Source organism: Lissotriton vulgaris, chromosome 8 (assembly GCF_964263255.1).
Source record: "Lissotriton vulgaris chromosome 8, aLisVul1.2, whole genome shotgun sequence".
NCBI classification, from domain to species: domain Eukaryota; kingdom Metazoa; phylum Chordata; class Amphibia; order Caudata; family Salamandridae; genus Lissotriton; species Lissotriton vulgaris.
Genome location: NC_141696.1, coordinates 828,028,620 through 828,046,698, shown reverse-complemented (window position 1 = coordinate 828,046,698; position 18,079 = coordinate 828,028,620). Strand labels below are relative to the sequence as shown.

The 18,079-nt window shown below is 44.1% G+C and overlaps 1 protein-coding gene across 1 annotated transcript in view; it reads right to left on the bottom strand.

Moving 5' to 3' along the window:
• Positions 1-18,079, bottom strand: part of REV1 (REV1 DNA directed polymerase) — a 475,128-nt gene that overhangs the window by 225,807 nt on the left and 231,242 nt on the right. Inside the window, exons 8-11 of the mRNA XM_086934725.1 lie at positions 10,524-10,640; positions 8,805-8,928; positions 5,121-5,249; positions 3,181-3,335 (exon numbers count right to left, since the gene is read on the bottom strand). Of these exons, the coding sequence (XP_086790851.1) occupies positions 3,181-3,335; positions 5,121-5,249; positions 8,805-8,928; positions 10,524-10,640 (525 nt within the window). The remainder of the gene's footprint in view (positions 1-3,180; positions 3,336-5,120; positions 5,250-8,804; positions 8,929-10,523; positions 10,641-18,079) is intronic.

Genomic DNA, 18,079 nt, shown 5'->3' with positions numbered 1-18,079 from the left:
TGAGGATGATGAACGGATATATGATGTTACAACGCGTACTTTTAGCACGCATACCATTACAACGGATTTATTACTACGCAAGTCATTTTACAACGGATACCTTTACAACGCAAAACACTACAACGCAGATACTATTACAACGCATACCATTACAACGTAAGTATAGGTAAGTATATAATAATAATAAATAATTTTAAAATATAATGTAAAAATGTATTAATGTATTATTTAATTTAATTATTTGTTATATTTTTTTTATTAATTAAATTATTTTTTAAAATAGGTTAAAAATACCCCTCTACCCCAAAACTCAAACCCAGCCCTAAAACCTAAAAATACCCCTGTACCCCAAAACCCAAACCCAGCCCTAAAACCTAAAAATACCCCTGTACCCCAAAACCCAAACCCAACCCTAAAACCTAAAAATACCCCTGTACCCCAAAACCCAAACCCAACCCTAAAACCTAAAAATACCCCTCTACCCCAAAACCCAAACCCAACCCTAAAACCTAAAAATACCCCTGTACCCCAAAACCCAAACCCAGCCCTAAAACCTAAAAATACCCCTGTACCCCAAAACCCAAACCCAGCCCTAAAACCTAAAAATACCCCTGTACCCCAAAACCCAAACCCAACCCTAAAACCTAAAAATACCCCTGTACCCCAAGACCCAAACCCAACCCTAAAACCTAAAAATACCCCTGTACCCCAAAACCCAAACCAAACCCTAAAACCTAAAAATACCCCTGTACCCCAAAACCCAACCCTAAAAACTAAAAATACCCCTGTACCCCAAAACCCAAACCCAAAAACCTAAACATACCCCTGTACCCCAAAACCCAAACCCAACCCTAAAACCTAAAAATACCCCTGTACCCCAAAACCCAATGTTTATAAAAAAAGATAAACTTACCTATAATTATACTTACGGTGTAATGGTATGCGTCGTAATAGTATGTGCGTTGTAGTGTAATGCGATGTAAAGGTATCCGTTGTAAAATGACCTGCGTTGTAATAGTATCCGTTGTAATGGTATGCGTTGTAAAAAATCCGTGGTAACAGTTACATACCATGATGAACGCTTACAAAACAATAGCGATGAGGGTACAGTGGATTGCGCACCGAGGGGATCCAGAAGAATGGTTTCAAACCGGAGCGCCGCAAACCACTCCAAATCCGATGGTGGAAAGAAAACAATCTAAAAATGGAGTTGATGCACATTCGTACTATCACGAAAGGAGGCTTTACCTTACCTTGTCACGGGAAAATATTTCTTCAAAGAAAATCAACTTGCAAACATCCGGACCCAACACCAGATGGTAAGAGTATGTAAAGCATGTGTATCTACAGCACAAATGCCTCGAACATGTAGTTATCTTGAAAATCTGTCATGGATCCAGCCCTCCAGGACTGACTTTGGAGAACCCTGCTCTACACCATTGCACTCTATGTCAATCTATTCTGCTCTGCACTACTGTACTCTATGTCACTGCTCTCTGCACCACTCTACTCTATACCACTCTACAACCCTGCCACTATTATGCATGACTGTACTCTGCACCACTCAACTCTGCAAAACTCTACTGTACTTTATGCCTCTGCACTCTACGCCACTCTAATCTACACCTCTACACTGCACAACTCCACTCTACCCTCCACCATTCCAAGCCATTTCGCGCTACACCACTCTAATCCACTCTACACCATTGCACTTTACATCACTGCAATCTACTCTGCACCGTTCTACTATGCCACTGCACTCCATGCTACTCTACGTCACTGCACTCTATGCCAATGCACTCTACACCACTTTATAAAAAAAATGCACTCTATGCCAATTTACACTGCATCACTGTACTTAACGCCACTTCACTCTAGGCCGCTCTTGTACACTTTACTCTAGACATTCCACTCCACAATACTCCACTCCATTAAACTGTGCACCACTGACACTGCACTCCACTCAATGCCACTATCTACAACACTCTTTACCATTCTATGACACCACTCCACTCTACAACTCTCTCGGCAATTCCCTCTATGTCACTTTACTCCACTCTAATCTATGACTGAGTACTCCACGACACTTCACTCCATGACAATCTACTTCACTCTACTCCACCCTACACCACTCCACGATACTCTATGCCACTCCACTCTATGACACTCTACTCAACTCTGACACTGTACTTCACTCTACGCCACTCAACTCTACACCCTTTCACTCTACTCTACTGTACACCACTCCTTAACACTCCAAGCCCCTAACCTTTAGGCCACAATGAAGAACAGCCACTCTGGTGTACGACACTGCTAAAACGTATTGGCAAAGCCAATAGCTCTTTCTTAGGCAGGGCCTTTTAGCTTTCTCAAAGCTAGTTCAATTAGTGTAGCTGGTTATGCCAAATAGATTCATCAGGCTCTGGGAGAAACTTCATATCATTAAAGGTTTACTGCTGCTCGTTTGATGAAAAAGAGAACTTTGTTAGACACAAACAGGACTTTGCCTAACCACATAAAGAACATTGCTTCGTCTAAAGAGCATCCACTCCTCAGAGAAAACTCAATTTTATACTTGTAGGGTACCCTTTGTGCATTCTCTGCACCTGGTACAACATGCGCTTAGTTATTTGGCTAGAGTTGAGGATTTAATTCATACTTAATCCCTCTGCTGGGCTTTTTTACCCATGCAATTTTCACTTGGTTAGATGAAAGTCACTCTCTTCACAACATGCTCAAATAGATTCCATCACCAGTGACAACCTAGCACCTTCAGAAAAGGAAGAGTACAGAATTGAACTTTTTGGGCATTTAGAGGAAGATGATGTGCCTAGAGTGATCTTCCAACAACAAAGATTGTGCACCTTTCATACATTTGTTTTCATTATTGTCATATATAAATGATACTATGTCCACTACATTATAACTGTGGGCGTTTTCCCAAGTCGAAGGCTTTGATAAAGCAATGCTGTTCCAGTGCAAGCACCTAGAGCAAAGACTGCGTTGCAACACATCACAAAACTATTGTGATGGCAGCTTCACCCAATAGTTGCAGAAAATAGTTAGCAATAAAGTAAGACATACATTGCATAGTAACTGGTGTCAAAATAATTCTGTAAAATGCTTTTTGTAAAAGTTCTGGCGTTTTTTTATTAAAGGAAAATCTGGTGGGTAACTTACCTAGACCCACAGAGGCAGCACACTTGGTTTTGTCCTTGATCTCCGTACGAATGGCACTTGCAATATCATCAGGAGTTAGCCTACATTCAGCAAGGATGTCAGTTATGTCTACAAGGGCCTCATCACAACTGACGGCTTCAATATCATGCGTATAACTATTAAGATAAAAACAAAAATACCTAAGCGAAAGAAGTGTCCATTGCGGTGAGACCACCCAAATTCACATTTTCATTATTCTTGGCGAGTGACAACTTTACATTATCAAGGAACAGAAACAACCAGAAAGCAAGAAGATTGAAAGTTTTCTGGAAAAAAATGGAGCTTCAGTTTAAATGTAAAGTTGAACATAAAAATATACAATGACAGCTTTCTTAATATCAGCATTGATACCACTTGTTTTATTAAAACAGAAAACATGTATTACACTCCTTTCATCCTAAGTTACGTAATATCACATGTAGGCTTATACCAAAAGGAGCTCATTAGACATTCAAATTTAGAACTAATTAAATTATTACATAGTGATACACTAACAGTATAGAATTTAGCCATGTGTAATTCACACATCTTTGGACATGGATCCCATATTTTATCACACAATTCACGAGTGGAGTTTCTTAAAAATAGAGAGCAATGCCATTTCTCATTTCTACCAAGTAAACCTCAGACAAGACAGTTAAGATGGGCTTCCAACCTTTGAGTGGTAAAACCTGTGCTGCCTTAACTGCTTGTGCAAGCCAATCTTTTGAAATGGTGTCAGATGGAGAAATTCGGCGGTTATTAAAGATCATTCCTGAAGGATCTAGCTCACATTTGTGATTTAGAATCAAGTGCATTCAGTAATATTTTCCAATAGTTCATGGGCTATGCTGCAACTTACCAGCATTGAATTAAATTACCTGGACAGGACTTACATCTCCAGCAGAGTGATTTAGCCATCAAATGTATGTTTTGCATCATTAAAGGAGTAAATAACTTCATACTACAATCCTCTGTTGACTTACATTACTATCAAGCTTGGGCTTTTTTTTTTTTTTTAAATAGTTCTCATGTAAGTTGAACAAGTTGCATTTGGGATTTGAATTCAGTGTTCAACTTCAAAGTCAGTCCTCTGTTCTTTCTTCTAAATGGGATATAATGTTCTCCTAGATGAGAGTGCACATTTTGGAAGCTGATGTTTTCCAGTGAAATGGGTCTTTTAGTAATCGTGTTATTTTGAGATGTTTCTAAGTCTTGTATAATACCTCCTCTATCAGTGACATAAGAGCTTTCAGCAATGACATGGTTCCATACAACACTCATGAGATAATAATAAGCTTTCTGGAAAACAAGTACTGATATGAAAGAACTATTGTTTATTACTTGGCTTATGATGTGTATTCCCTTTTGAAGTCACTATTGCCAATAAAATCTCTTACCTGCTTATCAAATGTCAGTTGTGTCACAAACGGAAGAGAGCATGAGTAGTCTGGAGTTTACTTTAGGGTTTGCACATACATACCAGAATGTGAGACCTTAAATTTTACCAAAATGGAGGCTGAACTTTGACCTTATCAGCTATTAATGGTTATAAATTGTAACTGGTGAACTTTTCCTCAGGTGGACAGGTCTGAATCACATGCATACAGCCTCATGTAGAATAAATGTCCTATGGTAATTACTAAGGTTAACAACGCGTAGTTGACTCTTTCTACATCGTTCATTCTGTGCTGATCTGCTGGAGCAAACTTTATGTAATACATACTTATGTAGATATTGAAAGGTGTGAGCTCAAACCCGAGTTTCAAAAACGGATATTTCTAGAGCATAAACAATCTGTTACGCTAGTTGGGTAAAATACAGTACAACATTCACTTTCTTTAAAGTAAGTTGCAATTTGGAGACTGTAAAGAAACAACCTGTGATTTGCTACAGATTAACTCAAGTGAAACCTTCTTTACCTTGCCAGTGTTTCATAGAGGGTTCGTGCAACTTCTTTGTAGGAGTTAAAGTCATACGGTACTGCTATAAGATTTGGACATAGCTGTTTTGCTTGACCAAAAAACATTCCATTCCTTATACCAGCTTGTCTAAAAATGGAAACAACATGAGCAGAGATGTTTAAAGACTCTATACAATTAGTATAGTATACAAAGCATCTTATCTAAACCTTTTTTCTTACCTACCTACAATTATAACTCTTCAACATGGATATTTTTGATCATGTTAATAACCTTTAGAATATTATAAAGTCTAATGAACTCAAGTAAACCCTTCATAACGATTTGTGGCACTGGCACAAAATACAAGATTTTTACTGCTTTTAAACACACACTATATTGTGTACAAAGACCTTTTTCTCTTTAACATCCAAGATAAATACACTGCCCTAAGACAGCCATTTCCATTACATCTAGACATCAGTGAAGGATAAGAATCATTTTAACACAGTAAACATGATGGGTTGTACAGTAAACAAAATAATACAGAAATCCACAATACTGAACTAGTAGTATGGGCACTATGGTAGCCACCTCACTCCTTGTCATCATAAAACCTGTTTCCACTCCTGGGCTTTAACTATAAATCATTGCTACCAGATGTGCTGGTTTCATTTGTTCAATAGAAGCAAATCACAGCTATCCAGCCTGACTGCATTAGATTTGCACATGAAAATCCCAAACTGGAAATAGTGGCTGTGATGAGAGTGAATACCACAATGGCAAATTGTTTTTTATATATAGATACCCATTAGAATGGCTGCCCTCAGACAATACATACAAAAGACCAGATAATAGTACTTCCCATGAGAAATATGGCTTAGCCACTGGAACTCATTAAGGACACAAATATATGTGCAACTTGCCACCACTTGGATAATAATTTTTTTTAACATCGTATTTGTTAGTGCTGATTCCTGCAGTATTGTGGTAGTACTGTGGAACCATAAATAACTGGTGCGGTTACCTGCCTCAAAAGTGCTTAATTTATCACAAAGCCTACATCGCTAATCTAGTTAGTTAGTATCTGTTATTACTTCAAACAAAGGTACTAATGCCTGCAGAAAATTTGAACAGATTTCCAGCTCTCAGCCTGGCATAACTGACCAAAAGGAATGTTACACAGGTGGGCTGTAGTGAATGTATAGTCTATAGTAGAATATGCGGTTGGTTTATAAGCTAAAGGTTGATTAACTTATTATAGCAGAGCCTCATGTAGGACACAATCCATTTTGTAATAAATTATTATATAGATAAGACAGATAAAGGCAGGCAGGACAGCCAAATAACATTTAATTGTAGCCCCTGTCATCCCACCATGCAGCGGATATCATGATTCACAGGGCATCCAAAATGTGTTTCAAATACCCTGCATAGATAGACTTTGAAGTGGGTTTTCTGACAGTCAATTTACCGTGACGGCCATAAACCTATATCCAAGACCAATCACGGCAATGTGCTTTTAGTGGATACTTTGATCTGCATAAAAACTGCAAATTTGAGCCCAAAAACGTCATCCCTCAAATTGAGTCAACATTTTGACCCTTTAAGTCGCAGCGGGTCTCATCACAACAGAGCCGTCTCGAACAATCTGTAATTAAAAAGAAGAGGACACAATCTAAACTATGCTGGCTACTGAGGATTCTTAATATTCTCAGGAAAATTGAAACATGCCCTAGACTACAATACACATTGATGCAATTACTGGGATGTCATTCATGAACTTTTGAGAACAAAGATACAAAAAAACTATGGATTGAACTTTGTTGATACTATACTGAACTGACATCCCGGTTATCTTTTGATGTATATTAGTAATCTCACACTTCTCACCTTACTACACTTCATTGTTGGCACTAGTGTACATTATTCATGGTATTATGATGATCTAATAATATATTTTTTATGGCAGGAAAAGTGGCTTAAATGTGCATTTTTTGTGCAGATCACATTATCCACTAAATGTACATTGACAGTTCAGATAGATTCAACAAACCTATTGACAAAAGATACCATGGAACCATTGTACATGTTCTAAACCGCATGCAAGAGAAACAGTTTTCAATACCATTCAAGGATATAATCCCATCACTGCTCATGTATCAGTAAATTCCATATAAATATTTCAGAACCAGAAAGTTGAAATAAAATCCAATCAGATGTCATACTACTTTCAATATGTGTGTGAGTATTACTGAAATTTTTATCATCCGCCAACATCAAAACCCTTTGTCATCTATAGGATTCTACGTAATGAAATACCAACCCATGGGATTTACCAAGTGTGATAATAATCCATCCTTAAAGCCGATTACCATTTAAATGCTTTACACAATAAATTAGTCATTCCTACCTACTTTGTCTCAACATTTCATAATAAACAGATCAAACTTGATCAGTAGCTTGTCATCATAACCACTTAAGAATATTGCATTAAGCACATGCTTTTCCACAAGGCAAGGATTGTAATACTGGCACTCTTTCTCAGTAGAAGCACACACCTTCTGGCCAATCAAAAGCTTGAAGAGAGGCAGATATGCAGATGGGCTACGTTTAATGTTTGCACAAATTGGGGTATGCCTAATGTCTGAACCCAGGAAAACACAGGCATAACTACGTAAGTGGTAGCAATGACAATTTGGCACATGAGGGCACAGGTTACAACATGCAGAGTTTAATCATAGCTTTCATTACGTTTGCGAACAGTGATGCTTGCAAACATCTAGAATAGATATGAAAAGATGTAGGCTACACTTCTGATGTTCACAAAGGATTTTACTTTGATAACAAACAATTACGCACACTTACAACACTAAAATATGGACCCTCTGAGCAGTTTCATTGATAGGGTATACTCCCCTGGCATGTGTCATGACACACTTTAAAACTGGGTGGGATAGATGATCCAGGACAACTATAGCTCACACCTGCACTGGAGACACCAGATTATTGCACCGCCTCTTTCCGGCTCACAGGCAGTGCAGTGCAACGGACAGTGCACTGGACAGTGCCTCTTCCTCGATGTCCTCATCTACATTACAGTGCAGGTGCAAGCACTATATGTTCCCTACTTTGTATGGGACCATATCAACAAGCAAAGGAGGGAGCACCTACTGGAGATTGTGCTGGCGAATATGTAACACCAGTGTAATCTGTCTTATAGAAGGAAAAGCTCTCTGGAGACTCAAAAGTTATTTGTGAAAGTAGCTGGATTCGGGATCTCTTTAGTTATAGCTTTTGATTTCTTTGACCAATCTCCACCAAATTTAACACACTGAAAGGTTTCCTTGTGAATGTAATTTCACCCAGATTTGTGTGAAATTGGTTATGAACGACCAAAGTTCTTACGGATGCAAAAATAAAAAATTCTATGAAGTTGTGTGTCATCCTAAACTACACATATGAAACGGTCCTCTGTCATCTAGATGCTTGTTTGACACTGCATAAGCGGGTCAGTGTTATAGTATGGTTTCACCGCAGTCTTAAAATCATTTAGAGCAAGAACATTTTGCCACAACACTTTAGGTTCGTTGTGGGTATACAGCACATAATATTCCTGACTAAATAAATGTTAATACCAAAAATGACTGTTGCCTACGAAAGCCATTTAAGAAAGGGTTAGCAAGAGTAGTGCATTTTACTTACCTAGCTTCATAACTGCAAGATGAAATTACAGCCATTGACAAGGACGAGACATCGCAGTCTTCTCCATTCGGTTGTGCTGAATCAAGATTCTGCATTGTTGACTGGCCCAGATTATTAAGAAGTGCTGTAAAAAAAACACAATGTTGGGCAGCAACCATGTCTGCACAAAATTTCTGGTAAATTGAAGCCAAATAATCATTGAATAATTATGATCCAACACAACCTTCCTGTAAATAAAAACATTTTGGAGTACAAGTGTCTGCACAAGGAATGATGGCTGGATTTTAAAGCTAAAACAAACCTAATAAATTGTATCCATTTCCACTGTTGTGGTTTAAGGAATCATCGCTATGCTGATATAATTGTTTTTTTGGGGGTTCTATATGGATGGAATTCCAATAATTGCACATAGGGCTTTATTAATGGATTGTCTGCTCCAAGGACTAGTGAATTCTTCTTTTATCCAACAGTGGTACAGTTTCAGAAAATAACGTGTACGTTATCTTACACTTTTATAAATGGCATAAAATCATAAACAGGATTAACCGGCTCCACCCAAAGAGGAGTGCATAAATAAGATTAAAAATTTAAAGTGGCAATGGAGTTTTTGTTGAGGAGGTTAATGGCGTTTCGATCTCAAGCTATTGAGATCATCATCAGGACGTGAGCATGTGAGCAATAAGAATCTGCTTTCAATTGTGGAATTTTGATAATTACTATTGTTGTTCAATGGTATGTAAATTTTGACAATCACCTACAAACCTTCACTTCACGCACTCCCATGTTCTATGTGAGCACTAGAAATGCTACTCTAATATATGATATTCCATTTATGCAGATAATAAATGTGTTGTCATTTCAAACAAAACCTTGTGTCCATATATATCAAATAACCTAGTCCTTCTAGGACTCTCGTGAAAATGTACAATTGATTCAATCTGTTCTTTAACTAATTATAGCCCAGGCTATCAGAGGACTCTTCGGGCCTCCCCTAGACCATTGTTTATATTAACCTACCTTACTTTACCCCGGGTCTCAGTGCTGGGGTCCCCTTGTTCTTTAAAAAAAAAAAATGCAAATAAAACAAAGGCGCGGTTGCCACTGCGGCGTGCAGTACTATTAAAAAACAATAATAAAGCATTAGGAGAGGGCGTATCTTGCCTGCAAAAGCAGAGCAGGCAAGTGAAAACCACTGAATGAAATAGTGCTCGGAGGCTGTAATTAAAGCCTACCGAGTAACAACACAAGTAAGAGGGCCAGTCCTTATGCAAGGTTACAAGTTGAGATAAGGCAGTACTGAGGTGTGACTACTAAGCCTATAGACCAATAAAAAGACACAGTTTATAAAGGACAATGACACAAGCCATTGAACATTGTGGGTGGAGAGTGAGCAGAGCTTCAAGTCCATACCAGAACACAGTATGCCTCGCAGAGCAGTGCATGCGCTGCCCTGGCTCGACCTAAAAACACTGCACACAAAAAGCAACATACTTTCATACTCTTAAAAAAACTATATTGGTCTTATGGTTTTTACCTATAATGTACTCAACATGACCATATGTTCAATAATTATGAGTGTCAGTTACATTGTTACACCACACTCTGCTTCATCTATGACTTTAGCTTTGTAAACAAGTAGTCTTCTGCCGATATAGACAACATTAAAGATAAAACTACTCTCAAAATGTCAATTAAATTTAGCAGATCCATTCATAATACCTGATTTGCCTTTATCGGTCTTGTTTTGGTAATACTGCCATTCTAGCTGGGGGTTAGCCCCTGGACGCTGTGTTATCTTCGTTGCACCTCTGTTGCTTGTTACAGCCACTGGTTGCCCTATAGAAATGAAGAAAACCAATTACATTCTAAAGGACTGCAAATGGTATAATACTGTATTACTCTATCTGTTAGACACACGGTTACAGATAAGGTCTTGTGATACTGTGACGCTAGGAAGAAAACATACATGCAAAACTGCAGATAAAAACCACTAGCAAAATTGCAGGGAAAAATCTGGAACAGTAGATTTAAAAACACAATTAAAAGCAAGAACTGCCAAGATTTGCGAGGTTATTTGCCTAAAAACAAAACGGGAAAACGCATGTGTAAAAGTAGAGCTTTCTAATCACTCTTAAAAAATGGAAGACAACAGAAAATAATGTAAAATACATCAAACAGACATTACTTGGGCTAGTACATACATGACAACAGATGAAATCAATTCACGCCCACTAAACCTGAATAAGACCCACGTATATTAAAATTAACCTCATTGAAATGAAAAGGAAGCTCACTGAAAACCACCAATAAAGTGTCATGTGAATCACAATAATTCATCCATTTCACTTTACACTTATCAACATCTAGATAGCTTTTCACAAAGCGACAATTTTTCAGTCTTTTTGGAAATACGCACTCATCATAAACTGCCCTTTCAGCTGCACAAGTCCATTCACCTAGGCAATTCGTTCATCTCTGGGGCACCAGCGCTTTCCTTCCCATCAACAAGCAATGATCCTATGGGTTAGCATCAAGCCCAACGTATACAGAGTCATTTCAAGCCTGAAAAAGTAAACATTGCCCTGCATACCCAGTCAAAAGTAATTAGTTCAGTGTACACCGAGTTCCGGAAACAAGTGATCACAGTACGCCCTCAGAGTATAGGAAAGAAGGAAGTAAGGGCCACATGTGCAAGGCATTTTTGTGTTTGCAAAGAGCCCAATTCGCAGAGTTGGGCCGGTTCTGATTGCAAAAATGCTTTTTGGGATGTACAAAGCCCAAATTGTGATTCAGTAACTTGTTAGGGAATCATAATTTGGGTTTTGCGGTCCGGTATAAGGAAGGGGCGTGTAGAGGGTGTCCCTTCCTAATACGGAGTTGGAATGGTATGTACACATTGTTTTGCGACCGAAATGCTGTCGCAAAACATTCACAATTTACCCATTAGCAAATGGAAAGGGGGCCCCAAATGCCTTTTTTGGTGTCAGGTGCATCACTAAAGGGCACACAACCACTATAGCCCAGTTCATATAAAGGCCATGTAGGTTCAAAATGACAGACGCACAAGTTACTACTTGTGTAACGATATATCTGTAAGAGACATTAGTTAGTGATAGATTCCTTACCTTAGAATATCCCCAGGCGTCAGACTGGATCCGGAAAGTTTTGCGTAGCAGTACCCTTGCGCGTCGGTAGGCGTCGTCTGCGGCTCCGCGTCCGTGGCGCCGTGCTGACGTCGTCGGAGTACTTAGACACCGCCTCCGCGTGCTGACGTCAGTTCTTAGCCACAGCTTTTCCGCGCCAGAAGCGCAGAGCCATGACAAAAACCGACACTGGTGCCAAGAAACTAGGGCCCTGAAGGGGAATGACCTTAACCCTAGATATCGGTTCGCAGAACGGGGAGGATGGGTAGGTCGGTAAGGAATCTATCACTAACTAATGTCTCTTACAGATATATCGTTACACAAGTAGTAACTTGTGCATCTGAAAGAGACACGTTAGTGATAGATTCCTTACCTTAGAATAGATACCCCAGCAATACCATCCCCGTGGTGGTGGGTCTGCGAACCAATATTCACACCAGAAAGTCCTGGAGAACGGAACGGCCAAAGTAGCCATCCCTCCGGACTTTACTGTCCAGGCAGTAGTGCCTTGCAAACGTGTGCAACGAGGCCCACGTAGCTGCCTGGCAGATGTCCTGCAAGGGCACACCGCGGCCCAAGGCAGTTGTAGTGGCCGTGGCTCGAGTGGAATGAGCCCTCAGCCCAACAGGGGGTTCCTTCTTAGCCAAGGAGTAACACGCCTGGATGCATATGATGATCCATCGAGAAATGGTCCTCTTGTGCACCGCTTTCCCTTTCTTAGCGCCCGCATACCCAACAAAGAGTTGATCATCCACCCGGAACTGGCGTGTGCGATCCAGATAGAACGAGAGCGCACGTTTTGGGTCCAGACGGTGGAGCCTCTCCTCCTCTCTCGAGGGGTGCGGAGGCGGAAAGAAGGTGGGCAATGTGATGGACTGCCCAATGTGGAAGGCCGTGACCACCTTAGGCAAGAAGGAGGGCCTAGTCCTCAAAACAACCTTGTCCGGATGGACTGAAAGGAAAGGAGGCTTACAAGAAAGAGCCTGGAGCTCACTCACTCTCCTGGCAGAGGTGATGGCTACCAGGAAGGCAGTCTTCAAAGAAGGAAGGCGAAGAGGACAGTTGTGAAGTGGCTCAAAGGGAGCGCACATCAGAAATGTGAGAACCAGGTTCAAGTCCCACTGAGGCATCACGAAGGGAACAGGAGGAAAAGTATGAGTGATGCCCTTCAGGAATCGATTTACGATAGGGGACTTGAACAAAGAAGGTTGGTCAGGCAGCCTCAGAAAGGCTGAAAGAGCCGAAAGATAGCCCTTGATAGTGCCCAGAGCAGAGCCCTGCTGGGCAAGAGAAAGAAGGAAAAGAAGAACCTCAGAGAGAGGGGCATTGAGGGGATCCACAGCCTTTGCTGTGAACCATGCCACAAATCTGTTCCACCTGCAGGCGTATACCGTCTTTGTGGAGGGACGCCTGGCTGCCAGAATGATGTTGCAAACTTCAGGAGGCAAGTCAAATGGCCGCAACTGTCGCCGCTCAATCTCCATGCATGGAGGTGGAGATTGGACAGGTTCGGGTGGAGGACCGTCCCCTGCTGCTGCGACAGAAGGTCCTCCTGAAGAGGCAGACGAACCGGGGGATCGACTGACATACTGAGTAGCTCGGGATACCAGTACCTTCGTGCCCAGTCCGGAGCCACAAGGATGACTTGTGCCCGGTCGCGCTTGATCTTCTTCAGCACTCTGGGCAGAAGAGGTATAGGCGGAAAGGCATACAACAGACCGCAGCTCCACTCGCGACGAAAAGCGTCTCCGAGCGAGTGCCGCCTTGGAAATTCCAACGCGCAGAACTGATGACATTGCGCGTTCTCTTCGGTGGCGAATAGATCTAACCAAGGCTCTCCCCATCGCAGAAAGAGGCCTTGCGCCACGTCCGAGTTCAGACGCCATTCGTGATCCATCGAGCACCGACGGCTGAGTTCGTCCGTCCTGGCGTTCAGAGAACCTGCCAGGTGTTGAACCACCAGAGTCACGCCCTGATGTTCCAGCCATTGCCAGAGGCGCAGAGCCTCCTGGCATAGGGTCCACGACCCCACCCCGCCCTGTTTGTTGCAGTAACACATGGCGGTGGTGTTGTCCGTGAACACCTGCACTGCACTCCCTCGGACAGACGGGAGGAATGCTTTCAGTGCCAGACGAATCGCCCGAAGCTCCAACAGATTGATATGGAGCCGGGACTCCGCCGGAGACCAGAGTCCTCTGATCTCCGCCTCTCCCAAGTGGCCTCCCCAGCCCTGGAGGGACGCGTCCGTCACAACCACGTGCTCCAGTTGGGGAAGGGAGAGGGATCTGCCGTTGACCCAATCGCGGTCCGTGAGCCACCACTGCAGCTGTCTCGCAGTGCCCTCCGAGATCAGGACATGGTCGGACAGGTTGCCCCGGTGCTGGGCCCACTGAAACTTCAGGTCCCACTGCAGAGCCCGCATCCGCCACCGTGCGTGATGCACCAGAAGGATGCAGGAGGCCATCAGCCCCAGAAGCCGCAGTGTCAACCTGACCGAAACTCAGGATAACGGCCCGAAGATCGGAATCAGGGCCTGTATATCCCGAATCCGCTGTACGGGCGGGTAAACCCGAAACTGCGCCGAGAACCGCTCCGATGAATAGGAGGTTCTGAGAGGGGCACAGGTGTGACTTCGGCACATTGATGGAAAATCCCAGCCGGTGCAGGAGATCCGCCGTAGTCTGGAGGTGGTTGACGAATGCCTGGGGCGAGCCCGCCTTCAACAACCAGTCGTCTAGGTAGGGGAAGACTGAAACCCCTAACCTGCGCAGGTGAGCTGCGACCACCGCCATCACCTTCGTGAACACCCGTGGGGCGCTGGTAAGGCTGAAGGGGAGCACGGTAAACTGAAAGTGCTCGAGGCCTACCGTGAACCGCAGGTAACGCAGGTGGGCCGGCAGGACGGGGATGTGGAAGTACGCGTCCTGCAAGTCCAACGCTACCATCCAGTCTCCTGGGTCTAGGGCAGCCAAGACCTGAGCTAGCGTCAGCATTTTGAACTTCTCCTTCCGGAGGAAGCCGTTGACGTTCCTCAGATCCAAGATAGGGCGTAGGCCCCCTTTGCCCTTCTTGGGTACCAGGAAGTAGTGGGAGTAGCAACCACGTCCTACTTCTGGCCAAGGAACGCGTTCGATGGCCCCCTTGGCCAAGAGGGCCGACACTTCCTCCTGCAGGAGCCGCAAGTGATCCCCCGATACGCGGTGGTGTTGCAGTGGCATGGCTTGAGGGGTCGTCTCGAAGGGGAGGGAGTAGCCCCTTCGGACGATCTGCAGCACCCACCTGTCCGAAGTGACTGTGCGCCAGTGACAGTGGTGATGGCGAACCCTGCCTCCCACTGGCGTCACATGGGCCGAAAAGCACGGACTAGGAGGGTTTAGAGGCGGATGCTGCGGGGGCCGGTGTGGACTGGCTCCGCCTGTTTCCCCGACCACCTCCACGGCGGTTTCCACGGCTGCCGCTGTAGGAAGGTAGATACCTGACTATGGTTACCCCCAACTTTTTGCCTGGTGTTTTGCTGGTTTTCCTACTTAGTTGACCTGGGGCCCTGCCAATCAGGACCCCAGGCCTACTGCTCTCTCTCTAAAATGGATTCCATATACCTTAGGTACATTTCCAATTGGTACTGGGCCACCTTATCAGACCCTGTAACTCAGGGCATAGGTGTACCCAGGGCCTACCAGGGGCTGAAGCATGTATTATGCCACCCCTGGATGGCCATCTAAATCTGACACAACTGGCTGCATGACAGCTGGGGCAAGGTGGTGTAATCACCCTTTGCTTTAGATATAGTATACCTATATCTAACCCTAAAAATGGACACACAGATTCCTATCAGTCACTCCTATGGCAAGCCTTGACAATCCTGAAGGCAGAGTGCTTGGAATCGTGTGAAATGGTGCTCTGGCATGAGCTGAGCCCGTTTGCAGCTTGCGGAACCAAGTCCTAATAGCTGTTCCATGATAACGCATACCATATACTCTTAAGTGCATTATAATCCTCGCGGTTAAATGCTATCTTTGGTATTGCTTTATCAAAACATGTTGAGTAAGGTGTCATACGAATTGGAATACTAACCCCTCGCCAATTCTGGCGACGGGGTTAGCATTCCACCCTTCTAGAGGGACACGACATGTATGTAACTGTGAACCCCGGTTAAAGTTAAACGAAGTCTCAGCTCCACAAAATGGATGCTGCCACCACAGACACGAGTCTGACCTCCTGCTGCTGGGAGTCCTTCCAGCAAGGAGAGCTTGGACAAAGGGTTTCCTGTCAGGGGCGGTGCTAGCACCATCCCAGACAGGGTTTTGTGTATCCTGGGTAGGCAGGGCTTTACAGGAAGGTGACTGCTGAGTGGCACCCCGGTGCTCACTACGCATCTGCCGACTAGAACCAGTTCCAGGGGCACACCCGCCCCTGGCCTGGGGAAAGTCCGGCATGAGAGAGGGGTGTAACCACCCCCCTTCCTGGTCCCACCCCTAGGGCAGGACCTAGTCGCGTACCCACCCCTTTCTTTAGGATAAAGGCAGGAGCGGGGACCCTTCCAAATTAGATCATCTTTGGAATCAAGACACGACTTTCTACGAAAGGACTTCAAGATTTCTTCTTCAAGATTCTCCCTTGTGACTAAGGAGTAGTCACCCTGCATCCGCAGGCACCATCTTAAGAAAACTGCGGTCTGCTGCAAGTCCTTCCTCCGGAATCCGACTGCCCAGCTCGACGAGAACCGGCTTCCCTGGCACCTCTGACCTCTACTCACCTCTACAGCAAAGCTGAGAACCGTGGGTGCAACGAGACCTCGAGGGACCGGCCATCTTCAAGACTGCACGACTTCTTTCCAGCACGACCGCCGAGGGATCCTCTGGTGAGTGCTTTGGGGTCCGAGAAGCCCTGACCCTGAGCAGCTCCAGCACCGAAGTTCAGCCTCCCAGCATCTCCACGATCTGCGTGGGGCCCTTCTGCTTTTTGCTGCTCACCGCGTTGTTTGGCTACTAGCCCGCTTGCTTGTGGCCTTCTTAACGACGCCCGACGACATCACTGCTGCTGGTGTGGTTGCTCCAGACTGGCCCTTGCTCCCTTCCAAAAGAGGAGCACCCCGGACCCTCCTGGTCCACTCAAGACGCCCTTTTAGGTCCACCGCGTGGGCTTGAATTAGCCAAGGCTTTGTTGCCCAATCCTGGGTCCAGCGTTGCCGACAGCTTCATCCATCGTGGGACAGCTCGCTCCTCCATCCTGGTCGCCGACAACGCCTCCTGGTCCGTGAGATCTGCAGAGCACAGCGTCGCCCACTCACCTAGTCGAGGTGACTACCATCCGGTGCCTTCCTGGTGCCACCTGACTACTGGCTAGTAGTCACGAACTTGGTCCCCTCTGCTTTCAGGTGTCATCTATCTTCAAGATCCAGGCTTGGATCAACTCGAACTCTCTTCACTGGTCGCCTGCCAGCATCTTCCTTTCAGGCTCCTGGTTCGTCAACGAGGATTCCCGACGTCTTTTGAGACCTATGCAGCTGCAGCCCCTGGGCTAGGTAACTTCGGCATTTCGGTGCCCCAGCATAGCCTCACTATCCAAGGGTCAGAATCCACTTTCGTTTTCCTCCTACCAGGTCGGGTTCGCCCGAGAACACTAACTTTGTCTTTACTAGCTACCATAGACTTTGTCCCGCATCCCGCGTGAGAGTGCACACTCTGCACCCGAGTCCCCTAGGCCTCCTGTAAGTAATCTGAAGGTTCTATAGTCAAGTCCTAGCGATTCCAAAGCCTATTAGTACTGTACTTACCTACTAGTAATTTCGCATTCCACTTTCAGAGTATATGGTTTGTCGTGCCCCTCGGGCACTTGTGTATATCGTGCTAACTTAAGTATTTTCATAAGAGTTTTGTTTTGTGCTTAGTACCCTGTCCGCATAAAGAGTACAGGACTGTTGTGATTCTAATAAATACACTGTTTATTTTCATAACACTTGTGTGGTGTCCTTTCACTTGGTGTTCAAGGGGTATATGTGATGGTATAACAGCTGGCTTAACACGCCCTCTAGAGTCTTAGCCTTAGACTGCTCATATCCACGCTACTAGGATAGCTGGTCTATAAGGTTGACTTACAACCAATCATCAATAAGGGTTGCTGGACTGATAC